This window comes from Entelurus aequoreus, linkage group LG20 (assembly GCF_033978785.1).
Source record: "Entelurus aequoreus isolate RoL-2023_Sb linkage group LG20, RoL_Eaeq_v1.1, whole genome shotgun sequence".
Classification (NCBI taxonomy): Eukaryota; Metazoa; Chordata; class Actinopteri; order Syngnathiformes; family Syngnathidae; genus Entelurus; species Entelurus aequoreus.
This window is the reverse complement of record NC_084750.1, coordinates 659,612-683,736: the sequence shown is the minus strand read 5'-3', so window position 1 is coordinate 683,736 and position 24,125 is coordinate 659,612. Positions and strand designations below refer to the sequence as shown.

At 39.3% G+C, this 24,125-nt stretch overlaps 3 protein-coding genes across 4 annotated transcripts in view; 1 reads left to right on the top strand and 2 right to left on the bottom strand.

The window, feature by feature from the left end:
* Positions 1 to 4,326, bottom strand: part of LOC133635756 (oocyte zinc finger protein XlCOF6-like) — a 30,091-nt gene extending 25,765 nt beyond the window's left edge. The window contains exon 1 of the mRNA XM_062029023.1: positions 3,941 to 4,326. Coding sequence (XP_061885007.1) covers positions 3,941 to 4,049 — 109 coding nt within the window. The 5' untranslated portion in view covers positions 4,050 to 4,326. The remainder of the gene's footprint in view (positions 1 to 3,940) is intronic.
* Positions 1 to 24,125, top strand: part of LOC133635751 (uncharacterized) — a 283,249-nt gene that overhangs the window by 15,807 nt on the left and 243,317 nt on the right. The gene's annotated exons all lie outside the window — the stretch shown is intronic.
* LOC133635759 (gastrula zinc finger protein XlCGF57.1-like) lies at positions 11,276 to 23,112 on the bottom strand. Of its 2 annotated transcripts, none has more exons than XM_062029031.1 (3): positions 22,529 to 23,112; positions 20,826 to 21,068; positions 11,276 to 12,993 (listed from the first exon to the last, which is right to left on the bottom strand). In XM_062029031.1, the coding sequence occupies exons 1-3, from the start codon at positions 22,635 to 22,637 to the stop codon at positions 11,492 to 11,494; spliced, it is 1,854 nt and encodes a 617-aa protein (XP_061885015.1). In that variant the 5' UTR covers positions 22,638 to 23,112; the 3' UTR covers positions 11,276 to 11,491. The 2 variants fall into 2 exon arrangements, with proteins under 2 accessions (XP_061885015.1, XP_061885016.1); XM_062029032.1 differs by lacking the exon at positions 22,529 to 23,112 and adding an exon at positions 21,986 to 22,075.

The window sequence follows — 24,125 nt, the reverse complement described above, 5'->3', positions numbered from 1 at the left end:
GAGTCAGCTGCCTGATGCTTACCTGCTAAACGCTAAGCACTGACTACATGCGCTCTGAATATGCACTGCTGATTGGCTGTTACCGCCCTGAATACGCACTGCTGATTGGCTGTTACCGCTCTGTTTGTAACCAATCAGATGGTTGTGTGGGTGGGACAATGCTGGGTGCTGTGTAGAGTACTGACAGAAACAGAGGCAGAAGGAAGCGGAGGCGGCTACTTAATATGTTCGTGTGGAAACTTGTTCGGTACACCTCCGAACCGAACCGAAACCCCCGTACTGAAACGGTTCAATACAAATACACGTACCGTTACACCCCTACTGTTAACACTATGATATTATGTGTGTTCTTTTGTGGGTTGTGTTAAAATATGTAGCTAAAAAAAGAATAAAAACCAGGAAAATACTTCCTTTTGTCCCAGCCACTAAAATGACTCTGTGCAAAGCTGCCGCTGTTTCTGCCTTGGTGTACAGAGTGTGATGTAAATCAGGGTTTCCCGCAGCGCTTTGTTGTTAAGGCGGCCGCCTTAACAACAAAGAGCCACCGCCTAAACTAAAGTTTTTTTTTTGTTTAGTTTTTTTAGTTTTGTCCTTTGCAGCTTCTCAGGAATATCATATAGTTGATGTAGATGCCCATATCGGCTGTTCAGATTTACTTTACAAAAGAGAAATCTAGGATACTTCTCTTGTTGCCTTATGTGACTCTATTAAATGTATTATTATTATCATTTGGTGCTAAACTAAAGTCTTAACAAGCTGCTACGCTTCGTACTGCCTCTGCCTCTGTCAGTACGTCTCTGCAGCACCCAGCATTGTCCGACCCACAGAACCATCTGATTGGTTACACGCAGAGCGGTAACAGCCAATCAGCAGTGCGTATTAAGAGCGCATGTAACAGCCAACCAGCAGTGCGTATTCAGACCGCATGTAACAGCCAATCAGCAGTGCGTATTCAGAGCGGTAACAGCCAATCAGCTGTGAGTATTCAGAGCGCATGGAGTCAGTGCTCACGGCAGAGGCAGGCAGAGAGGAGAGACGGTGCGGGTTAGCAGAAAGGTGTTTAGCAGGTGAGCATAATGCAGCGGACTCTCCCCAAATTATAATAAACCCCTCCCAGTCAACTACTAGTAACATCACTATGAGCCCGTTGACGTTCTAGAAATATAAGCGGCAGCTCAGCTCGCTCGCAGTCCTTTAGGTAAAGGCTAATTAGCTTTTAGCGTAACGTTAGCTAATTTTGCGGTGTGTACGTGCGTGCGTGTGTGTTATGGACAGCAAAGCCCTGTCTGTCTGAGAGAAAGACAAGCATTATTGATCTACAGCTAACAACTAAGTTATTTCACTTTACCTTTTTCTGTGTTGAAGCAGCAAAAAAGGACATTATGTTAAATGGAGAGTTTCTGTCTCTGATAGTTGATATAATAATGTAACTGCATCATAAAGCCTACATGAACTCCATAGTGTTCAGGGTTGAATAGTCTCTCATTGCTATTGTACTATTTTTACAGCTATAGTTAAAAGTTAAAGTTAAAGTACCAATGATTGTCACACACACACAAGGTGTGGCGAAATTATTCTCTGCATTTGACCCATCACCCTTGATCACCCCCTGGGAGGTGATCAAGGCAGCGGTGGCTGCAGCCGGGAATCATTTTTGGTGATTTAACCCCCAATTCCAACCCTTGATGCTACATTAATCATCGCTACGGCCAGACCTGGTCTTCTGGTCAGAGGCTTGCAGGACGGTTCTTCTGGTCGAGCTTACTGTCCCATGGGAGGGGGGGTTGGAGGCTGCTTATGAGCGGAAGCGAGCCAAGTACTCTGACCTGGCAGCAGAGTGCAGGGAGGCTGGCTGGAAAGCCGTCATCTGCCCTGTGGAAGTGGGGTGTAGGGGCTTCGTGGGTTCCTCAACTGCCCGCCTACTCCGAGACATTGGATGCACAGGAGCGGGGCATCGGAAAGCCATGAAAGAGCTGGCCGAGGAGGCAGACAAAGGCAGCTTCTGGCTGTGGCTAAGGAGGAAGCATAAGAGTTGGGGGGCAAACACCTAGGACATCAGCAGGGGGTGGCAGGGAGACATCCCTGCCATCGCTCCGCCACCATGAGACGTTCTGGGGTTAAAGGAGCGAAACGTTGATGAATGTTGGTCCCCAGCTGATGACCCGTTTATGCCCACAGAGGTGTTCGGTGAGGTGTCACAGCACACCTGTCAAAAGGCACTGGAGGAGGTGCGTCAGGCAGCAATGCCCAGCAGGAATTCCATCACCTGTATCTTGATAAGTAATGTAGCAGCCTAGTTTGGAATTGCAGGGTCCCTGCTATCACATGTTGATACAAATATAACATTTACATAATAAAAATCAACTACAGGCTTCCCAAATGCTGTAATAAATTAAGCATGATGAGTTGAGCATATGTCAGCATGTAGCCCCACTTTTAACTCTTTTTTTCAAACGCTTATTGCAAACGCTTATTTACAGTAAGTCATTAATTAGACTTAGTCATTATTTTGTCTTAGTAAGTCAATATTTACTAAGTAAAAATAATGACATACTTAGTATCTGAGGCAACTAGGACTATTTTGTGTTTTGTTTTTACTTTATGGAAAAAATATCGAGATATATATTGTATATTGCCATTCAGCATACGGAGCAGAAAACAAAACCAAAAATTTTAAGCTTCTTCACGCGACGAAGCCGGCCTACTTCACCACAGTCTGTAGTTAATTGCCCCCCCAGGCAGCGATGGAATGGAGACGTGATGGTGGCGACAGGCCAAATTACACTGTTCCAGCACCTTCCCCGTCCGTCTGCCTGTCCCAGGCGACGGCCCTTCCCCCTGGAGAGACAAATTTTGTGGGGGACACACTGCATAGATAACACTTGTGTATGGAAAGAAATCTACTCTTCACAAGACGAAGGATAGCTCAGTGGTTAAGACTGCTGACTCTGAATGAGAGGTACTGGGTTTGAACCCCACTCTAGTTGACAGCATTTTGTTCTACCTCATCATACTTTACGGAGCTAGGAGTCCTCGATTACATTTGTGTATGAAAAAAAAAACCCTCTCCACAAGACCCAGAATAGCCCAGTGGTTAAGACTGTTGACTCAGGTTGAAGGGTGCTGGGTTTGAATCCTGGTTGGGTTGATATGTAATTTACAAAACTGGCTGGAGGCTTCAAGGTGACATATATTGTGACTGTGTCACTTCTCCCATGTAATGTTAAAATAATGATTTAATAAACTTTTTTTTCTATCCAATTACAATTAACCTTTTTTTTTTATTGTACCCAGGAGAGGTCATTGGTCAACGCTCTTTATTATTAACTTTATACTCTTATTCCCACCCACCTCAGGAATTACACCCACTCGCACACACTCATTCATTCTCACACACACTCACAGGTAACCCAAGGTGTCATCATTGAGTATTTGACAATTTATTTTTTATTATTAGTATCTTTAGTGTTAAATTAATTTTTCAACTATATGTTACTCAAACAACTAGCACATAACATTACTCTGTGTGGGGGAGAATACACACCCCACAATGTATGTCGTCTTGACACCATACAGCCAAATTACTGATTCCATATATGGGGTTTGAACTCAGTACCCCTGTATTAGGAGCCCACAGTGTTGACCATTGAGCTATCTTGGGTCCCATTAAGGTTTGGTTTTCGCTCATATACAAATGTAATCAGTGAATTATGATCGAGGCAAAACAAAAAACAAGATCTTTCAAGTTATGGATTTGAACCCAGTGGTACTGCGTGAGAGGCAGCAATCTTAACCATTGAGCTATCCTGGGTATTGTTGACACAATACTTTAAACACTGGGAGATGGGAATAAATTCATTCCTAAAACAATTTATTCAAGAATACTGTTAATATGTAAATATGAAATGAGTAAACATGTGAGAGTAAGAAGTAAACAAACCTGTTCGGTGTGTAACAATTTGATGCTTCTTGAAAACATCGTCCCCCTCATTCTCTTCTTTTGTTGGACACAGTTTCTCCTCGTACTCTGCTATCGTTCTTTCGCACATGTTCACACAATCACAACACTTTACACTCACACTTGATCTCTGCTTAGCGATGTGTTGATAACTTCCACGTCTCTTTGTTAGCGGCTAACAAGCTAAGCTAACTAGCAAACTAAGCTAGCACGAGACGTGCCATCGTACGCTCAGACTAATGTATCCGAATACAAACAATTACTAACAAAGTATAATCTTTTAGACGGCATATATGTGTACATGTATGCACTAATTAAAAATACAGGACTATAATGCCCGCGCCTAGCCATTCTCCGTCAAACGCCATTTTGCCTTTTATTCGTTTTTCTTCTTCTTTCTATTTCCAGCAGACTAGTAGAGCATGTTAGGCGCATTGCTGCCCTCCACAGGTTCTTAACGGGATTTCTTCGTTATGCCTTATGGCCCACACTACATTGTACAGTACAGTGGGCGGCGCTATGAACCTTTACTGCCAGTAAGAAGAAAAGAAGAAGAAGAAGAAGAGATGGTTGGTTGTTTCTCTCGCGAGATCTAATAAAAAAGCGACAAGATGGCGTTTGATGGAGAAGACGTCACTGTGGCCAGTACTGTGTTCCTTATCGTTACGTACATGTACACATATATGATGTTTGATAGAGTAAACATCGTTAATTGTTAAATTATGTTCTCTATCCCACACGGACTACAGAATGCGTTGTTTAGACCAAACTGGGCCGTAATTTATTGTTCAACTTCGGCAGACACGTTCACAACAGTACATCTCAAGCTCGACTCCATTTGCCGGTGCACCACTCAATAATGTCCCTGTTGCAACACAAACAATTGATAATTGTTTGTATTCGGATACATTAGTCTAAGCGCACTTTGAAGCTCCTCGCTCTAGCAAATTATATTGCTGTACAGATTTACTTTACAAAAGAGAAGAGTGGGATACTTCTCTTGTTGCGTTATTTGTATTTGACTTTATTAAATGTATTTATATTATCATTTGGTGCAGCCGGGCCGGAGCAGGAGGGGATAGAAAGAGAAAACAAGGAAGTTGTGGGAACAAGAGGGATATAAGACAGAGAGTCAACAACAACAAACACAACAATAACAACAACAACAGAACAGCAAATATGATACAAAAAGTGATAGCAAAGAAGCAGTTAGTGAAGTAAATTTTAATAACACAGAAATGACAGAACATTTTTACACTACAAATGGAGCAAAACAAATACCAATAGAAATAGCACTATTGATAATGAATAATAACAATAATTACCTCTATTATCAACAATACAATTGTTTATAATGCAACAATACATTTATGTAATGATAACTTGAAATACAAAAGAAAGCAGATAAATGGAGGGGAAGAAAGAGAAGCGAACTGTATTAACCTTGTAGATTGTTATAGTAATAATAGGTTAAGCTTTTCAGTATGCCGTATGTTACCCAGTTTCCCCTAGGTAAACAACGATAATATATGTTTTATGAAACGTGATTATATGCGTGACTGTATGTATGCATAAAGTATGTGCTTGTATATGTATAGTATGTGTATATGTATGTTTGTACAGTGAATGTATATGTACAGTATGTGTATATGTATGTTTGTACAGTGAATGTATATGTACAGTATGTATATATGTATGTTTGTACAGTGAATGTATATGTACAGTATGTATATATGTATGTTTGTACAGTGAATGTATATGTACAGTATGTGTATATGTGTTTGTACAGTGAATGTATATGTACAGTATGTGTATATGTATGTTTGTACAGTGAATGTGCATGTGGATGTATGAACTTTGACTGTGTAGGTATGTACTGTATTTGTGTATGTATGTGGGAGCGTATAGCTATGTGTGTGCGTATGTATGCATATATGTTTGAATAATTGTCTGTATTGTATGTGAGTATACAGTATAGGTGTATTTGTATGTACAATATATTTGTCTCCCAGTATGTGCGGAAGCCAGAGTACGGCCCCTGCCACCCAGAGAGCCCAACCTAAAACAGCAGGCGCGGCGCCCAGGGAACAAGGAACTACCGGCTCCACGCAGCCAGGCCGGCCAGCGACAGGAACCCCAGAGACGGGCCCACCGTGCCGGCCGGGAGGGCCAGCAGCAGGACCGTAGACAGACGCAGGAGATGCAGGGGACAACCAGCCCCAAGCCAGCGAGAGACCAGACCACACACGGGCAGAAACGCGAGACGCCTCGCCCCGGGGGGCCCAGAAACTCCCCGCAACCGGACAGGAAGACCGCCTCCACCCCACCAGCAACCAGACCACCACGACCCCCCTCTCGGAGAGCACGGCGGGGCCCGCCCCAGGCACCTTCATAACAATATGTAATATGTTTTATACACACACTGCAAGTATATATAATGAAGTAACAGACACCTTCATAACAATATGTATTATGTACAATATACACACTGCAAGTATATATATATACAGTAATTAAGTAACAGACACCTTAATAACAATATGTAATATGTTTTATACACACACTGCAAGTATATATATATATAATGTAGTAACAAACACCTTCATAACAAAATGTAATATGTACAATATACACACTGCAAGTATGTATATAATGTAGTAACAGACACCTTCATAACAATATGTAACATGTACAATATTTACTGTATTTTAATCAGTACTAGCAACAAATGTGTGTTCCTACTTCCGGAATCATAGCAGACTTATTTTTGGACAAATGAGGATTCACAACCTTTTCTTTTTTAAGCTGAATATACGGAGAATGAACTGCTGTTTGTAGAAGCGAGCACGAAGGAAGCTTGAAATGTTGGGGCAAACGGAAACGGGGAGAGTGGGGTGGAAGTGACGACTATAAATGTGGTACTTGCAGCCATGCTATTTTGACATAAATGGAGTGCTTACCCAAATAAACTGGGGAAAAAATCCCCAGCCAGCTGGACCAAACACACAACTGTCCATCAAGTGATTCACACTCCATCATGATACACACAGCACATCATGCGTGTTATTACAAATACTGTACATAATAATACTTTACATATACTGAAATATGATTGTTCATGTTTTTCAGTCAGTACAGATTTGTGTCCTATCACATTGTGTCGTGCATTATAAACTCAAACACGTTTCGTGCTGACGTAGAAGCTACCTTATTTCTTTCCGTAGCTAGCTTTTTGTCATAACGAGGATTATTTCCCGGGATGCAAACGGACTTGACCGTACAAGGCTTGCAGGTAAAAACATGATTTAATTATTCAAACTTAAAGTACTACACAGGGATACAAACAAAAACAGAAAACAACCCGAAAGCGAGCGTGCCTAACACATGCGAAAGCTAAGGCAAAAAACTTAGGACATGAAACATGAAACTAAAAAAACTCACTAAACTGTGGCTTGAAAAAAGAAAACTTACGTGAAGCATAAAAAGAGCAATCACAAACATACGAGCATGAAACTATGGCAAGAAAACCAGCATGAACACAGCAGAAATGAACATCAATGTCGCCAGGACGACTAACTGAAAAAGACAGGCTTAAATAATAATGTCATGATTAGAGCCAGGTGCGTGTGTCAAATGAGTCAGGTGAAAACAATGAGTTGCCATGGTGACCAAACAAGGGAGCATAAACAGGAACTAAAAGACTCTTAAACAACCAGAAAATAACAAAACACATAATCTAGACGACAAATCATGACACTTTTATGGCTAATTTCGAAGTACGCCGATGTGTTACTACGCTAGAAAAAGAGTTTGTCAGTGTTCCCTCTTACAACAACAATGTTGCTATAGTTTGGTTGTTATACAGGTTACAGAACATAAATGAAGTATTGTTGACGGTTTTTTAAGGCATTTTTAAAGTGATTTAGAGGTAGAATTGATTGCTAACATTAGCTGCATTGCAAGCCACCAAGAACCAGCCGATTTCTACATGTTAAAATGCAAAAAAAAACAAAAAATGTTGTCTTTTTGTCTCATAATATTTGTGATCAATAGGCAAATTTCCCCCAAAAAATGTACAGTTCCCCTTTAAGGTCTACATCCCGGAACCATACAGTAGGATAGCCCACACATAGCATTTTAGCTTTCTTTTCTTTGTTACAATATTTAATTTTTAGGTGTTATTAAATGTTATATACTTTCATATGAGTTCCTCCTTTCAAATCTTCATTTTATTTAATTACCAGTTCTTCCATTTTCAAACTGCATCTGACCCAGATACCATATTTGAAACTTGTTCTACATGTCTACCTTCTGCTGTAAGAATTATTTGAGGAACTGGTAGACTTTTGCTCACTGCCATTCCAAATATGTTTCCCTCATTATTCTGTACAGCTGATAATTGTTGGAGGCGACTTGCGTTCAGTGCTAACAAGGATGTGTCATCAGCAAATCGTGCATTGTTCATCTTCAAACCTCTTCTAGATAAATCTGCCATGTTCTCGACTTGTCTGAACATTTTTTCGTGTATAAATGAAACAGACTTTTTACTTTTTACTCCTTTCTTATTATTGAATGTTTCTGTCGTTCCCAAATCAGTTCTTATGACTGCTGTTTGTTCCCTATACAGTCGTGGTCAAAAGTTTACATACACTTGTAAAGAACATAATGTCATGGCTGTCTTGAGTTTCCAATAATTTCTACAACTCTTATTTTTTTGTGATGGAGTGATTAGAGCACATATTTGTTTGTCACAAAAAAACATTCATGAAGTTTGGCTTTTTTATGAATTTATTATGGGTCTGCTGAAAATGTGACCAAATCTGCTGGGTCAAAAGTATCCATACAGCAATGTTAATATTTGGTTACATGCCCTTTAGCAAGTTTCACTGCAATCTGGCACTTTTAAGTAGCCATCCACAAGCTTCTGGCAAGCTTGTGGTTGAATTTTTGACCACTCCTTTTGACAAAATTGGTGCAGTTCAGTTAAATGTGTTTGTTTTCTGACATGCAATTGTTTCTTCAGCATTGTCCACACGTTTAAGTCAGGACTGTCAGGCTGATGGTTTTAGGTTGTCCAAAATAATTTGGAGGCAATCCTCCTTTTTCATTGTCTCATTTACTCTCTGTAAAGCACCAGTTCCATCGGCAGCAAAACAGGCCCAGAGCATAATACTAACACCACCATGCTTGACGGTAGGGATGGTGTTCCTGGGATTAAAGGCCTCACATTTTCTCCTCCAAACATATTTCTGGGTATTGTGGCCAAACAGCTACATTTTTGTTTCATCTGACATCACATGGACAAAGATAAGACCATCTGGAGGAAAGTTCTGTTCCATTATGTTCTTTACAAGTGTATGTAAACTTTTGACCATGACTGTACATCTTCAGGATGGTTTGTAGGTATTTCCAACATAGATGCCCATTTCTCACAGACATTCAATCATTTTGGAATGCATTCTGCCAAAAGCTTTGGTAGAGTCGAGGGGTCGGCAACTTAAAATGTTGAAAGAGCCGTAGTGGACCAAAACAAACAAATCTGTCTGGAGCAGCATACAGATAAAAATCTTATATACGCCTTCTGATTGTAATAGTTCGAAGTGGGTGTGCGTACCAAAAGCAGCTAGAACTATAAAACAGCTTGCCAGAATAAACCGGAGGAGGCTGAACGTTAGTTTGGTATAAAGAAACACAAGGCACTTAGTAGTTCAAAGGGAATACTTTAACATTAGCTCTGAATTAAAATCAGTACTATTATAAAAGACTTAAAGCCCCACTTAAGAACTTTCAGTTTTGCTTGATTTTGGCAGCGGCAGTGGACCAAAGCGGTAGTGTTTTGCCAGAAGACCACATTTCCCATGATGCCTAGCGCATAAAGCATCACACTGACACGACATCCGCTGTAATCTTGTCGCAAATATTCTGTCCCTAATGGCTATGCTGATGTTAAATAGCAGACACTATCAAGAAATGATCTTGGATTGCGCTACAAACATGACGACCAAGAAGGTATTGGGGCGGATGCAAGTCGGAAAGCAAAGAAAGTTTTTTCGAAGGAGTAGTAGTGGAACTGTTACGCTAGTGGCAATTTATTGCTAGCACGCACATTTCCACGCTAAAATTAACATTAAATGGTAAATGGGTTATACTTGTATAGTGCTTTTCTACCCTCAAGGTGCTCAAATCGCTTTGACGCCATCCACACACACAGTACACTGCCATGCAAGGCCCTAACCACGACCCATCAGGAGCAAGGGTGAAGTGTCTTGCTCAAGGACACAACGGACATGACTGGGATGGCGTAGACGGGGATCGAAACAGGAACTCTCAGGTTGCTGGCATGGCCGCTCTACCAACCAAGCTGCGCTGTAAATTACTAGTTTAGCAGGAACATAGCCAAGGCAGCATCGGTCTGGAATTCTTTGTCTTTGAGCTCACGCCAGCGAGTGAAAGGCGGGGCAATGTTGATCGTGACTGTCCTTTTATTCGAGTAACCGCGATTTAAACCGGAAGCTGCCAGAGAGCGGTTGAATCCTCACGCTGCGCCTTTTGCAGCGCAGCTAACTCTGAACCCTGACCGGCAGGCTCCTAAAGCCATTATTATTACACAATGAAAGCAAGACACGCTGCAAGTGTCTGTTTAACCCACTATCAAAATGACTAATTGGGCTACAAATACATGAGCGTTCATGATTAAATGTTTATTTTCCCTGCAGAGCATCTTAGAAAGAATGACCTGAACCACTTAACTGCACTGCTGTACGTTTAAAAACGTAATAAATAAAAAAAGATAGTTTAACTTCCATTACAATTGTAATGTATTATGTCTCGTTGCATTGATGAAATGATAGATATAGAATAAAGAAATCCGATTTTTGATGTCATTTTTATTTTGAGGATAAACAACAAAATGGAACGTGCATCATCGAAATCCTGTGATTTCAGACCTCTCCCTAGAAATAAAATGCAGTCCTTTTCACTCAATAATACCATTAAAATGTTAAACAAATATGTTTATAAAATAAAGGAGTTAATCTATGCAATCATTTACAATTAGAATTGAAAATATGTAACACTTCATTATTTCAAAAACATATATAAAACAAGTGAATTATGAATATCTATATACACATAACATGTTTAATGTATGTCACATATGTTTTGTACAGTTTACTGTCACCTTTACAGTTAAATTATTCTGTACAATTTTAAATAAAAGTACACAATCCTGTATATATATATATATATATATATATATATATATATATATATATATATATATATATATATATATATATATATATATATATATATATATATATAGTACTATCTATCTATCTATTAATCCATGTACTTGACTGAAAGAAGTAATAATCTAAAATATCCAATTATAAATGGTAAAAGCATATTAACAAGTTCGAAAGGGACAAGCGGTGGAAAATGAATGCATGGAGAGTGTTACTCACACAACAATGATGTCACACATTTTAAATGTACTGATAATGTTAGAACGTCAAAGTTAAAGTTTTGACTTCATTTGCTGCTGCTGTTCTCACCAGCACACGTGTGTTTTTTACACTGGTACTTATAAGAGAATCTTTCACCGCACACACTGCAACTCAACACTTTCTCACCTGTGTGTGTTCTCATGTGTACTTTGAACATATTTGAACGTGCAAAACTTTTACCACAGATTGAACAGGTAAAAGGTTTTTCTCCAGTGTGTGTTCTCATGTGTTCCTTCATTAATTTCTTTCGGGCAAAGCTTTTACCGCATACTGAGCAGGAAAAAGGTTTTTCTCCCGTGTGAATTCTCATGTGTTCTTTCAACAAATGTTTCCTTACAAAACCTTTATCACATGCTGAGCAGGGAAAAGGTTTTTCTCCAGTGTGTGTTCTCAAGTGTTCCTTCAACAATTTATTTCGGGGAAAGCATTTACCACATTCTGAGCAGAAAAAAGGTTTATCTTTGGTGTGTATTTGCATGTGTTCTTTCAACACATTTTTGTGAGCAAAACCTTTACCACATAATGAGCAGAAAAAGGGTTTTTCTCCAGTGTGTGTTCTCATGTGTTCTTTCAAATGGGAACGTCTTACAAAACCTTTACCACAGATTGAACAGGTGTTAGGTTTTTCTCCAGTGTGTCTCAGCATGTGTTCTTTCAACAAATGTTTCCGTGCAAAACCTTTACCACATGCTGAGCAGGTAAAAGGTTTTTCTCCAGTGTGTATTTGCATGTGTTCTTTCAACAAATTTTTGTGAGCAAAATCTTTACCACATAACGAGCAGGGAAAGGGTTTTTCTCCAGTGTGTGTTCTCATGTGTGCTTTCAAATTGGAACTTCTTACAAAACCTTTACCACAGATTGAACAAGTATTGGGTTTTTCTCCGGTGTGTATTCTCATGTGTGCTTTCAAATAGTGACTTTGTATAAAATCTTTACCGCAGGTTGAACAAGGAAAAGGCTTTTCTCCAGAGTGTCTCAGCATGTGTTCGTTCAACACATATTTTCGTAAAAAACTTTTACCGCATTCTGAGCAGGAAAAGGGTTTTTCTCCAGTGTGTATTCTCATGTGTCTTTTGAGATCACCAGGGCGTTGAAAAGTTTTGTCACAGTGAGAACATTTTAAGCATGTGTTGTCAGTGTGACACGTCTTATCAGCTTTAGAGTCTTCATCCTCAGTGTGGTCTCCATCAGCTTTTGTTGTCATGTGTTGAATTGAGCTGCTGCTTGGAGGCTCCACCTCTCTCTTCTCCTCACTTTCACCTTTGACCTTATAATCTTCACTCTTCACAATCACACCAATCACTGGGAACTCCTCCAACCATTTAAGATGCTCTCCCTCCTGACTGATGCTGATTTCCTCCTCTTCCTCTTTGATATGGGGGGTCCGTGGGTCTTCCTCTTCGTTTTTAACGAGAGGAGTCTGTGACGCTTCGTCTTCCTCCTTAATGTGGGAGGTCTGTGGCTCCTCCTGCTCCATTCTGAAGCTCCACTTCTGGTGCTCAGGGAGAAGATGATCTTCACAGACATCTGCAGGACACAAGAAGACAAACACATGATTTAGAAACATCCAGCTTTGCTCAGTCACATGAGGCTTTCAGTACGTTTACATTAGGGGTGTCCAAAGTGCGGCCCGGGGGCCATTTGCGGCCCGCAGCTAATTGTTTACCGGCCCGCCGCACATTCTAGAAATGCTATTGCAAAAATTAAAAAAACATTTAAAAAAGTGGAATGAGGTGAAATCAAACTAGAAAAAGTTGCAATGTTGACACAAAGCTACCATGTACGCTTTTTTTTTCTTCTTTTGTCTATCTTTCTTTTTTCGCCATTGCTCCAAAAAAAATAAAAATCAATGTTATAATGAATTATTGACCTATTCAAGGCTCCAATTATTTCAAATATTTCACTTTAAAATGTTTTAAGTGGGAAATATTGCATATATTGTGTGGTTGCCATACAAAAACAACATTTTATTTGACAAAAGAGCATAAAACAAACAAAATAATAGTTCAAACGTAAAATCGACAGATATATCTGAAGTTGAGCTCATAACTTAAGTGTTGAAAGTAAAAAAAAACTAATAAAAATGTATCACTTTCTGAGTGGGGCACCTTTTGGATCCCAAATATATTTAAAGGGATTTTATTTATCTTTTCACTGTGATTACTCAAAAATAATAATGAATAATCAATGGTGTCCTGCATTATTGATATTTTTAAGGCTCTAATTACTTCACATCAAACATTGCTTTCTGAATGTTTTGGGCAGTGGGGGAAATACTGCATATTTCAGTTTTATTATAAAAAAAATAAGTTGTCTTTGACAGAAAAGGCATAAAACCTTTTTGTTTTTTTAAACTTTATATCAACCTGAAGTTGATAAACTGTACAGATTTGCTGTAAGCGTTATATAAATTTAAAAAAATAATAATTTGACTTGTTTTTAACATTGTAATGACTTAGACCCTTTATGGTCCCCGTGAGCCCTAAAGGTAAAAAACTAACAACATCCATATATTTTGTTATGGTTTGAAAATAAAAAATATCAAAATGGCCCCCGCATGCTTTAATTTTTCCGTGTGCGGCCCTCAGTGGAAAAAGTTTGGACACCCCTGGTTTACATGTACCAAAGAAAACCAAGTTATTGTATGCCCTGGCCCAAAATCTCCGTGGGGGACAAACACACCATTCTTCACAAAATTATTCACAAGAAAAAAAGAACAAGCCAGGGCGAGGGGACTTTTAACTAGGGATGAGCAATATGATCAATAATTCATTTTGCAATATATGATTTAAAGGCCTACTGAAATGATTTTTTTTTATTTAAACGGGGATAGCAGATCCATCCTATGTGTCATACTTGATCATTTCGCGATATTGCCATATTTTTGCTGAAAGGATTTAGTAGAGAACATCGACGATAAAGTTCGCAACTTTTGGTCGCTGATAAAAAAGCTTTGCCTGTACCGGAAGTAGCGTGACGTCACAGGTTGAAAGGCTCCTCACATTTCCCCATTAATTACACCAGCAGCGACAGCGATTCGGACCGAGAAAGCGATGATTACCCCATTAATTTCAGCCAGGATGAAATATTTGTGGATGAGGAATGTGAGAGTGAAGGACTAGAGTGCAGTGCAGGACGCATCTTTTTTCGCTCTGACCGTAACTTAGGTACAAGCTGGCTCATTGGATTCCACACTCTCTCCTTTTTCTATTGTGGATCACGGATTTGTATTTTAAACCACCTCGGATACTATATCCTCTTGAAAATGAGAGTCGAGAACGCGAAATGGACGTTCACAGTGACTTTTATCTCCACGACAATACATCGGCGAAGCACTTTAGCTACGGAGCTAACGTGATAGCATCGGGCTTAACTGCAGATAGAAATTAAAGAAATAAACCCCTGACTGGAAGGATAGACAGAAAATCAACAATACTATTAAACCATGGACATGTAACTACATGGTTAATGCTTTCCAGCCTGGCGAAGCTTAACAATGCTGTTGCTAACGACGCCATTGAAGCTAACTTAGCAACAGGACCTCACAGAGCTATGCTAAAAACATTAGCTATCCACCTACGCCAGCCAGCCCTCATCTGCTCATCAACACCCGTGCTCACCTGCGTTCCAGCGATCGACGGAGCAACGAAGGACTTCACCCGATCATCAATGCGGTCGGCGGCTAGCGTCGGATAGCGCGTCTGCTATCCAAATCAAAGTCCTCCTGGTTGTGTTGCTGCAGCCAGCCGCTAATACACCGATCCCACCTACAGCTTTCTTCTTTGCAGTCCTCATTGTTCATTAAATAAATTGCAAAAGATTCACCAACACAGATGTCCAGAATACTGTGGAATTTTGCGATGAAAACAGAGCTTTTTGTATTGGATACAATGTGTCTGAATACTTCCGTTCCAACGATTGACGTCACGCGCATACGTCATCATACATAGACGTTTTCAACCGGAAGTTTAGCGGGAAACTTAAAATTGCACGTTATAAGTTAACCCGGCTGTATTGGCATGTGTTGCAATGTTAAGATTTCATCATTGATATATAAACTATCAGACTGCGTGGTCGGTAGTAGTGGCTTTCAGTAGGCATTTAATATATGATAGGATAATATAGGCTTAATTCATCCCACAATGGGGAAATTATGTGGTTGGCAATACACTTCAGCGTCACCATTTCTACAAAGTAAAGCACAACAAAGGACCAAAAAATCTGCAATAAATAATACATATTGCGCACATACAATTGCATAGACTATAGGGCAGGGGTCAGCAACCCGCGGCTCTTGAGCCGCATACGACTCTTTAGCATCGCCCTAGTGGCTCGCTGGAGCTTTTTAAAAAATGGAAAAAGATGAGAGAAAAATATATTTGTTGTTTTAATAATGTTTCTGTAGGAAGACAAACATGACACAAACCTTCCTAATTGTTACAAAGCCCACTAATTAATATGTTTGAGTTTATGCTTCACTGATGATAGTATTCGGCAAGCGCCGTTTTTGTCCTACTATTTTTGGCGGTCCTTGAACTCACCGTAGTTGGTTTACGTGTACAACATTCTCCGTCGCTGCCACAGAAAGACGTGTTTTATGCCTCTCCTTCTTTGTCTCATTTTGTCCACCAAACATTTTATGCTGTGAGTGAATGTACAAATATGAGCTTTGATGATTTTAATGACTTGCGTGGAGTGCTAATATTCCATGCTAACATGCTATTTAGGCTAGCTGTGTGTACATATTGCATCATTATGCCTCGTTTGTACGTATATTTGAGCTCATTTAATGTACTTTACTTGTGTCCTCTGTGTATTTAATTTATATTTGCATGTCTCATGACACATTATCTTTATGTAATATTGACTGCATTTCTGGTTGTGAGCCATGTTGTTCCAGACCACAGCAAACATTACCATCATGTTCCAGACCACAGCAAACATTACCATCATGTTCCAGACCACAGCAAACATTACCCAGCTTGCAAAGATTGTAATAAATCCATTAGAAGAAGACAGCCTGTCCTTTCCTTTAACTTGGACACACACATCTAATTTACCACACACACCAGTAATTTCCAGGAATTATCTAACCCTCTGAGACACGTACTTAATTGTTTTGCCTTCATTATAACACTTACATAAGGCTTTTAAATTTTTGCGGCTCCAGACAGATTTGTTTTTCGTATTTTTGGTCCAATATGGCTCTTTCAACATGTTGTGTTGCCGGCCCCTGCTACAGGGTGTAATGATTCATTTTAACAACGATTCAATTTGAATCATAATTTGATGTTGCCGATGCAATTCTAGGTACAATATTGGTTTATTTAGAAAAATACAATGACACCACAGACGGGCAGGCTGACTTGAGTGATGTTTAATGTCCTTATCATTAAAAGTGCTTAACTTCATATGAAGCTTATCGTTCTTAAATTCAATGTTTTCCTTTTTCTAGTATCCATAAAATCGATACATTGCCTTTTACAACGTTGTTGGATCGATACCTATCTTCGGAAGGCAAACTTGCAGAGCACAGCTCGATGTAGTTGATTCAGAGACAGAAACAGATCCAACAAAGAATCAATATTAGAAACATTTTAAAACAGGTTAAAAAGGCTCCTAAATGAGTTGCTGACATTTGCAGCAACATACACCATTTACAGTTGTATTATTTAATCAAAACTTGTATTAATCTACTTGTTTATTTACTGTTAATATCATCTTACTTTTGGTTTTAATATGTTCTATTTACACTTCTGTTCAAAGGTAATGATGACTTATTCTTCTGTAGTTTGGATACTTTACATCAGTTTTGGGCGATACTACAAATTTGGGTTTGGATCCAATACCAAGTAGTTACTGGGGCAGTATTGGTCATACCAATGCTGATATTGATACTTTGTATTGCCAGTCACAATTAGCTTGTGCTTAGCTGGGAATAACATAATATAGACTTATGTCATTCATTTATGAATAAAAACGAACTGTTTCAGGCACATAAAATAATAATGGTATTATCAAGAATGTAAAGGAACTGAATGTTCAGTTCAGTTCAGTTTCAGTTTATTTCGAACATGCATACGGTACAATGTAATGCATCATATATAGAATTTCCAGTTGTTTTATTACAGTACATCCGAAAAGGAGTAGGAAGAAGCAGAGCTTATTTAATCCTACCCCTTTTCATACCATAGCAATTTTATCTAATTTCCTTGTTCTCTGCAACAGCACAGTGAATACATAAATAATAAATGAATAATACACACATTGTATGTAAACCAATATTAAATACATAAATAATCTTTATCTCAAAAGAAAAAAAAAGAAAAAAAAGGGTTCAAGATGTTCGTCATAATTCTTGTTCTGTGTACTTTGTGAACACTTGTAGTTTGAACAGTCTCTTAAACTGAATCATATTGGTGCTTTGTTTGATTTCTTTGGTTAATCCTTTCCATAATTTAATTCCACATACTGACATGCTAAAGGTTTTAAGTGTTGTACGTGCATACACATGTTTTAAATTAGATGCTCCTCTAAGGTTAGATTTCTCCTCTTTTGTTGAGAAGAATTGTTGTACATTCTTGGGTAGCAGGTTATAGTTTGCTTTATACATAATTTTAGCTGTTTGCAAATGCACCAAATCGTTGAATTTCAATATTTGTGATTTAATAAATTTGTATGTTCTCTATATTCAAAATTATGTATTAATCTAACTGATCTTTTTTGTAACGAATGCACCCTCGACTCAATGTAGCATCCTCGCTAGCGGCTAATGTTCCTCCACAGTGCAAACACACTTCTAAGGCCATGTCCACACGAACACGGATACTTAATAAACTCATACTTATCTCTGCTTTTTGGCCTCTTGTACACACGCAGATGCATATTTGTGTCTTTAAAAATGCAGACTTTTGCAAATGCTGGCCAATGTGTAGAGTTACAAAACTCTCCGCTTAGCGTATGCTTGTATGCGGCACAAACGGAGACCTGTGATGACGTCACGGTTGTGCACTGTCATTTCCAAAGCTCAACAACACTGCCTTGTTGGCTTTAAACACACTATAAGAGGATTTATTGTATGTTTGAATGTAAACATGCTGCTATTTTCACTCAACATTATTTTTTAAAAAAGACACATCAAAATGGGCTTTGCGACACTCCCGCCTGCATGAATGACATTCAGCTGTTTTGGATATGATCGCTGTCGAACCTCCACCTGATGGGACAACTTTGACCCAAGACTTTTTGCTCTGTGTGATAAGAAATGTGCAACATTATGTTATGTTTTTAGTACTTATTAAAAGACAAATCATGAAGTTAACTTGTGTGTCTTGCTTCCATTTGTGTAAATGGATCCGGGCGCGACTGTGCACGAGCTTAAATAGCGACCAAGCAACTAAAAAAAACATGATGCGGGATCTTCCTTGCTAGTGTGTGCTGATGTTGACAATGCACATTTCATTGCACATGTAATATATCACTATATGGATGATTATATGCTTCATAATTCCAAGACAGTTTTGCAGCGGCACACAAACGTCCGTGCACTTTATATAGGCACTTAAACATGCAAAGGGGTTTCCTTCGCTCGTTAGTGCGTGCTGATTTTAGAAATAATGTACACTTCACTGCACATGTAATATATCACCATGTTGCTAAACACGTTAGAGTCCTATGAGTTTTAAAAATAATGTACATGCCATTGTACGTCTAAATTTTATCAAAATAAACATAATAGGAGGTGTAATGCATCTAAGTCAGCTATTGCTGCTTTTTTCAGGCTTCTGATTGGAAAAATTGTGCAAGAGAGCAGGTGTATGCGTTTGTGTGTAGACATAGAGTTTTGAAACTACACTTGTGTGGATGGAGATCGTTTTAACACCAAATATGGGTTTTTGAAAATCTCCGTGTATGTGTGGACATGGCCTAAGTCAGCAATTCTCATCTCCATGGCAACAAATAAACTAGGTTTCTTACAATTGTTCTGGAATTTTTCATATCCAACATAAAAATTGTCCAGAGGAAAACTAAGTATTTATTATTAGTATTTACTAACTTTTGACTATTTGAGTGCTCAAAAACCTTCAGATTACAAAAGAGAAAGGGCTTTTGCTACTGCAGAAAGGAGAAAAAGAGACAGAGGTAAAAAAAAATTTCAAATCTTATATGCTTTCAAAAAGTAGCGAGGAGGTAGGTGAGAGGCCTGGGTGAAATAACCCATCCTGGGATGGGGTAGGAGGAAGGAGCAAAACACATTCTATCTAATTTGTGATACTAGTTTTGGTTAAACATTGGGCAAGCCCGTTAACAACATCAATCATAAAATAAACCTATTTAGAGGATAACATTTGACTGAAAACATAATTTAGTGATCAACCAACATCACACCATTCTTTGTCCTTGGAGAGAGTGGGCGTTTGGAGACATCCCGTAAGGGCCCTAAAGATGCATAGGATAGGCCATAAATGTCTCATACCTTAGGACAAAAACATTCCAATGTATTGAAGACAATGCCGCACACACAAACCTTTAGACTCAAAGTGTGGTTTTAGACAAGAGATTACTTAAATATTAGGTTTGCCATTACACAAGTACTACAGGAAAAGGAATAGCTAAACATGCTACACTAACCCTAACTATGTTAACCGCAAACTACAGTTCTTGAATGTAAACAACAAAGGTGGGCGGATCGATACAAATATCTACATTAGCGATATCAGGTATAATGTAAAATGTGCAGGTGTTTTACCATCATTTGACACAGACTTGTCCTGGATTTTTGACCTTTTCATCATCTTTACACTTCCTTTCACCACATTGTTTACAAACGCTGTCCTTTACGATGGCTTGAGTTGTGACGTTGGTGAAAAAATGTTCTACGTTTCTGTTCACTGGCTTCAACCACGCATTAAATGATTTGTTCTACAGCCACAAATGGTTGAACTTGCACATGCCATCTTACACAAATAACTGCTTTGCTGTGGGCTTTCCTAAGATGTCCTACTAGCTAAACTTTGCTGTAACATACACAGCACATCACACTCGTCCTGCTCCAGAAATTCTGACCGGGCTATACAGATAATTAGTTGATGTATTTATTTTAGATAAAAATATTGTTATTATTATTTTTGGGATATTTCAAGGACGTACTTAAGATTTTTTACAAGATTGTGATAGAACTTAAGACATTCCAAGGTCTTAAATTGAAATGATTAGATTTAAGACTTTAATTCTGTGAGAACGAAGTGATGAAGCCTACTTGGATGAGAGGCCAAATGTCTTCTAAGACAAACTGAACAGTCCAATTGTGATGGATTGAATGACCTGAGAATAAACTGATATGTGGATGTTGTTCTTACTTGGACTGTGATGAAGCTGTGAGGACTCAGGTGGTTTGTCTTCATGGTCTTCAGTCTTCACAGAGACAATAGTCAGTGGGAACTTGGTGAGATCAGCCTCCTCCTGCCCAAGGAGACACTCTTCCTCCCGAGTGATCCACACTTCCTTCTCTTCCTCTTTAATGTGGGATGGCTCTGCATACTCCTCTTTTAAAAAAAGGGGATGTAGATCTTCCTCTTTAATGTGGGGGGGCTGCTGGACGTCTGTTGGGTAAATAAGATTATTAGAGAATATAAAAAGTTTTTGATTGACACTGTTAACACTATGAGATTATTTGTGTTCTTTTGTGGGTTGTGTTCAAATGTGTAGCTAAAAAACAAGAAAAAACAAGAAAATACTTATTTTTGTCCCAGCCACTAAAATGACTCTGTGCAAAGCTGCCGCTGTTTCTGCCTTGGTGTACAGAGTGTGATGTAAATCAGGGTTTCCCGCAGCGTTTTGTTGTTAGGGCCGCCTTAACAATGAAAGGTACTGGGGTCTAACCCCACTCTGGTCGATGGTATTTTGTTCTACCTCATCATACTTTACGGAGCCAGGAGTCCTCGATTACATTTGTGTATGAAAAAAAAAATTCTCTCCACAAGACCCAGGGTAGCCCAGTGGTTACGACTGTTGACTCAGGTTGAAGGGGGCTGGGTTCGAATCCTGGTTGGGTCACATGTAATTTATAAAACTGCCTGGAGGCTTCAAGGTGACATATTGGGACTGTGTCACTTCTCCCATATAATGTTAAAATAATTATTTAAATAACATTTTTTCTTATCCAATTACAATGAACCTATTTTCTTTGAATTGCACCCAGGAAAGGTCATTGGTCAACGCTCGCTCTTTATTATTAACTTTATGCTCCTATTCCCACCCACCTCAGGAATTACACTCACTCGCACACACTCATTCTCACACACACATTCACACTCACACTCCCGGATAACCCCTGTGGTGTCATCATTGACTATTTGACAATTTATTTTTGATTATTATTATCTTTAGTGTTGACTTAATTTTTACTGAGCCAGGAGTCCTCGATTACATTTGTGTATGGAACACGATCTTATCTTTACAAGACCCGGGATAGACCAGGGGTTACGCCTGCTGACTTGGAATGCATTTTTTAACTCACATTTTATGTCTCCCACCACATTATTCCTCTCTCCTACACCATTGTAATCAATTGTGCAAATGAGCCATCCATCCATCCACCCATTTTCTACCGCTTATTCCCTTCGGGGTCGCTGGAGCCTATCTCAGCTACAATCGGGCGGAAGGCGGAGTACACCCTGGACAAGTCGCCACCTCATCGCAGGGCCAACACAAATAGACAGACAACATTCACACTCACATTCACACACTAGGGCCAACTTAGTGTGGCCAATCAACCTATCCCCAGGTGCATGTCTTTGGAAGTGGGAGGAAGCCGGAGTACCCGGAGGGAACCCACGCAGTCACGGGGAGAACATGCAAACTCCACACAGAAAGATCCCGAGCGCAGGAGTCAAAATGTCAACTATCAACTTCTCCCAATTTGTATGACAGCAAATAGCTACTGTCCTTACTGAGGAGTTAAAGACTGGGAGATGAGAATAAATTCCTTCCTAAAACAATGTATTTAAGAATACTGTTAATATGAAATGAGTAAACATGTGAGAGTAAGAAGTAAACAAACCTGTTCTGTGTGTCACAATTTGATGTTTCTTGAAAACAGCGTCCACCTCATTCTCTTCTTTTGTTGGACAAAGTTCCTCCTCGTACTCTGCTAACGTTCTTTCGCACATTTTCACACAATCACAACACTTTACACTCACACTTGATCTCTGCTTACCGATGTGTTGAGAACTTCCGCCTCTCTTTGTTAGCGGCTAACAAGCTACGCTAACTAGCAAACTAAGCTAGCACGATACGTGCCATCGTACGCTCAGACTAATGTATCCAAAAACAAACAATTACTAACAATGTTTAATCTTTTAGTCGGCTTATATGTGTACATGTATACACCAATTAAAAATACAGGACTATAATGCCCGCGTTTAGCCATTCTCCGTCAAACGCCATTTTGCCTTTTCCTCGTTTTTCTTCTTCTTTCTATTTCCAGCAGACTAGTAGAGCATGTTAGGCGCATTGCTGCCCTCCACAGGTTCTTAACGGGATTTCCTCGTTATGCCCTATGGCCCACACTACATTCTACAGTACAGTGGGCGGCGCTATGAACCTTTACTGACAGTAAGAAGAAAAATAATAATAATGAGAAGAGATGGTTGGTTGTTTCTCTCGCGAGATCTGATCAAAAAGCGACAAGATGGCGTTTGATGGAGAAGACGTCACTGTGGCCATTATAGTACTGTGTTCCTAATCGTTACGTACATGTACACACATATGATGTTTGAAAGAGTAAACATCGTTAATTGTTAAATTATGTTCTATATCCAACACGGATTACATAATGTATTATTTAGACCAAACTGGGCCGTAATTTATTGTTCAACTTCGGCAGACACGTTCACAACAGTACATCACAAGCTCGACTCCATTTGCCGGTGCATCACTCAATAATGTCCCTGTTGCAACACAAACAACAGTTCCTAGGGAAGGCATATCTTAACAGTAGCTCCTATTGTCACATTAATAATTGTTTGTATTCGGATACATTAGTCTAAGCGCACTTTGAAGCTCCTCGCGCTAGCAAATCATATTGCTGTACAGATTTACTTTACAAAAGAGAAGAGTGGGATACTTCTCTTCTTGCCTTATTTGTATTTGATTTTATTAAATGTATTTATATTATCATTTGGTGCAGCCGGGCCGGAGCAGGAGGGGATGGAAAGAGAAAACAATGAAGAAAGACGGGGAAATTGTGGGAACAAGAGGGGAATAAGACAGAGAGACAACAACAACAAACACAACAATAACAAAAACAACAGAACAGCAAATATGATACACAAGTGATAGCAAAGAAGCAGTTAGTGAAATAAATATTAACACAGAAATGACAATGAACATTATTACACTACAAATGGAGCAAAACAAATACCAATAAAAATAGCGCTATTGATAATGAATCCATCCATTTCCTACCGCTTGTCCCTTTTGGGGTCGCGGTGGGGTCGCTGGATTCTATCTCAGCTGCATTCGGGCGGTAGGCGGGGTACACCCTGGACAAGTCGCCACCTCATCACAGCATACTTGCCAACCCTCCCGAATTTTCCAGGAGACTCCCGAATGTCAGTGCCTCTCCCGAAAATCTCCCGGGACAACTATTCTCTCGA

Excerpts from the sequence above, each read along its gene's own strand:
- LOC133635759 (XM_062029031.1), bottom strand. The coding sequence starts at position 22,637 with ATGTGCGAAAGAACGTTAGCAGAGTACGAGGAGGAACTTTGTCCAACA. Across the intron at positions 21,069-22,528 it reads AATTGTGACACACAGAACAG|ACGTCCAGCAGCCCCCCCAC; the intron begins GTTTGTTTACTT and ends TTTACCCAACAG. Across the intron at positions 12,994-20,825 it reads ACAGCTTCATCACAGTCCAA|ATGTCTGTGAAGATCATCTT; the intron begins GTAAGAACAACA and ends TGTGTCCTGCAG.